Below are 3,116 nucleotides of genomic sequence, written 5' to 3'. Positions count from 1 at the left end.
GGAAAGAGTCCCTAACTTTTACTAGCTTCTCAACTGTGATACTCCCTTTCCCCATAAAAGTAGAGAAGTTTCATTTCTATTTAAGAAAACGGGGTGGGAGCCCTGTAACCACAACATCTACCTCTGGGGCATAGGCTTTACAAGGTGCTGTGCCCGTGGCTCTGTTGCCCGTGGCGCTATCTCCTTGGATGGCTGTAATTCACATAGTTAAAGCTGGTCAGGACTACTGTGAAGGTGGCTTTGTTTGGAGGGGCCCAAAGGTAGCACTGAGTACAGGGTCTAGGTTTTTCACTTCCATACAGAGGCAGTATAGTATCCTGGCTAAGAGCTGAGAGCCGGGAGTTACACTGCCTACCTTAAAATTCCAGATTCACAGCTGACTAGCTGTGTGACCTTGGGAAGGTCATTTAACTTCCATCTATGCCATCTGTAATATGGGGGCGATAAGGTTATTATCAAGATTAACTGAGCTAATATAAAGTGCTTAGAACACTGCCTGGCACCTAATGTTTGCTCCTCTGATGATTATGAGTTTATTACTGTCTTAGCCTACTTGGGCTGCTATAACAAAATGCCATAGACTGGGTGGCTTAAACAACAGAAATTTATTCCTCACAGTTCTGGAGGCTAGGAAGTCTGAGATCAGGGTGCCAGCATCAACGGGTTCTGGTCGGGTTTCTCTTCCTAGCTTGCAAGTGGCTGTCTTCTTGCTATATCCTCACATGAAGGGAGGAGGTGAGCGGGAGAGAGAGAGAGAGAGAGAGCTCGTGCATGAGCAATCTCTCTGGTCTCCTCTTATAAAGGTCACTACTCCCATCATGCATGCTTACCCTCATGACCTCATCTAAACCTAATTACCAGCCAAAGGCTCCACCTCCTAATACCATCGCAATGGGGCTTAGGGTTTCAAAGTATGAATTTTGGAGGGACACAAACATTCAGTCCATGACAAGTATTATTATCCTGATCCCTCAAATTGATGGTGCCTTAAGGGTGCTAATTACTTAGGGGAAAAAAATCAGCTAAAATTCTCTCATGGCTTTGCAATAAAGCAAAAAAAGCTCTAGAGATTGTGGCAGAAGACATATAGGCAGTCCCTTCCCATTTCACACAGCAGCGTTTCTGCAAACTCATGGGAAAACCCTCCTGTGTGTTTGTGTGTGTGTGTGTGTGTGTGTGTGTGTGTGTGAATGAGAGCTGAGATGGGCCAGGCCCGAGAGGTCTCTGCAGTGTTCAGCCTGCGGGTTCACACACACAGCATTTATCCAGCAATGCTCATCTCAGGGCCTTGTCCAATGTACTGTGAAACTGAAATGTCAAAGGGAAGTTGCTCTGAGTGCTCAGGGTTAAGCAAATACAGGTGAAGGAAGAGATAAACGAAGCACTTCTTAACCAGTTTTTCATATCGATGGATTGTTCTTAAGTCTATGGGCTTGGTTGAGTGGATAGGAAAAACTTAACCAGTTTTTCATATCGATGGATTGTTCTTAAGTCTATGGGTTTGGTTGAGTGGATAGGGTAACCTCCAAGGTTTGGTTGGGAGGTAGTCCCAGATGAAAATTCCCATCAGGAAGAACCATGTTAAATTTTCTGGGGATTAGGAAGTTAGCTCATAAGAGTAGTTTCCAGAATCTGCTGAGCGTATTTCTCACTGTGTCAGGTGGACAAAATAACTCCTGTTGTTTTGCTTCTCTGTGTTAGGGGGAAGAAAGGAAATTGTCATTTTAATGGACTCTCTGGACCTCCATTACTTAAAGGATTCCTACTGCTCTGATTATGTATCTCTTTTGGTTTTCAACAGCCAAGCAGGTTGAGTATCTGGTCAATGAAAAGCACATCTATCTGCTGCCAAGTGGTCGGATCAACATGTGTGGCTTAACCACCAAAAACCTAGATTATGTGGCCAGCTCCATCCATGAAGCAGTCACCAAAATCCAGTGAAGAAACACCACCCAAACAAGCACCACCAAAGCGGTCCTCTGTCTCGTGTATTCCCTGCCTGCAAAAACCTGGTTGTATACATCACAACTAGATTAGAGACTACTGAGGGACAGAAAAGCTGTTCTGGTGAGGTGGTTTCTGTTTAAGCTGGCCCCACGGGAAGAGAACATCTCTTGAAAGGAAATGGGGATCTGGGATTAGAGCCCGTTTGGAGGCCAGAGCAAATTAAGGCTTTTATTTGAGAATAATAAAAAGGTACTTTGATGATGAAATGTAGATGTCTTGCCCCCTCGCTGGAAGCAGGAGGATTGCCCATGTCACTCGTGTGCTCCTGTGTGTTGCTTTACTCTGTACAAATTCGAGTCCCAAAGATCAAGTTGTCTGAAGAGCCAAGTGTGATTGTGGGTGTCAGCTATGTCATTAAAACTCGTCATCTCGATCCAGAGTGTCTGTCTCCCTGCTCTTTCTGCATGGTTGTGTCCCTGTCCCTAAGCTTGAGTTCTTTAGAGTGTCCAAGGTAAGAAATATATTTATATCTCACCCACACATTTAACTGACATGAAAGTTTCACAAAACAATATTTACCCTTGCTATGTGTAATGCATTCTGATATTTTCTATTCTATTCTATTCTATTCTATTCTATTCTATTCTATTTCACTAAAGTAATAAAGTGAAAGTGCTGATTGAGGCCCATGGACTTGATTTTGTCATCCGCTAATGGGTTGTAACCCATGATTTAAAGTGAATTCTGGGGCATAGAGTATGGACTTTAGGATATGGGGAGGGGGAAGGGTAAGCTGGGACGAAGTGAGAGAGTGGCATGGACATATATACACTACCAAATGTAAAATAGATAGCTAGTGGGATGCAGCCGCATAGCACAGGGAGATCAGCTCGGTGCTTTGCGACCACCTAGAGGGGTGGGATAGGGAGAGTGGGAGGGAGATGCAAGAGGGAGGGGATATGGGGATATATGTATGCATATAGCTGATTCACTTTGTTATACAGCAGAAACTAACACACCATTGTAAAGCAATTATATTCTGATAAAGATGTTAAAAAAAAAGTGAATGCTAGAGTGGGATTTACCAGTTGCCAAAGAAAAAGCTAAAATGTATTCCTGCAATCTGCCTCCCTTTAGTGAACTCACCATAACACAGCCCTTTGACAGTT

General features: G+C 43.8%; 1 protein-coding gene across 1 annotated transcript in view; it reads left to right on the top strand.

Moving 5' to 3' along the window:
* GOT1 (glutamic-oxaloacetic transaminase 1) overlaps positions 1 to 2,627 on the top strand; it is a 30,535-nt gene extending 27,908 nt beyond the window's left edge. Inside the window, exon 9 of the mRNA XM_007470322.1 lies at positions 1,802 to 2,627. Within this exon, the coding sequence (XP_007470384.1) occupies positions 1,802 to 1,941 (140 nt within the window). The 3' untranslated portion in view covers positions 1,942 to 2,627. The remainder of the gene's footprint in view (positions 1 to 1,801) is intronic.
* The last annotated feature ends 489 nt before the right edge of the window (positions 2,628 to 3,116 follow it).

Source organism: Lipotes vexillifer, unplaced genomic scaffold (assembly GCF_000442215.2).
Source record: "Lipotes vexillifer unplaced genomic scaffold, Lipotes_vexillifer_v1.1 scaffold916, whole genome shotgun sequence".
NCBI lineage: Eukaryota > Metazoa > Chordata > Mammalia > Artiodactyla > Lipotidae > Lipotes > Lipotes vexillifer.
This window is presented reverse-complemented; position numbering and strand designations above follow the sequence as displayed.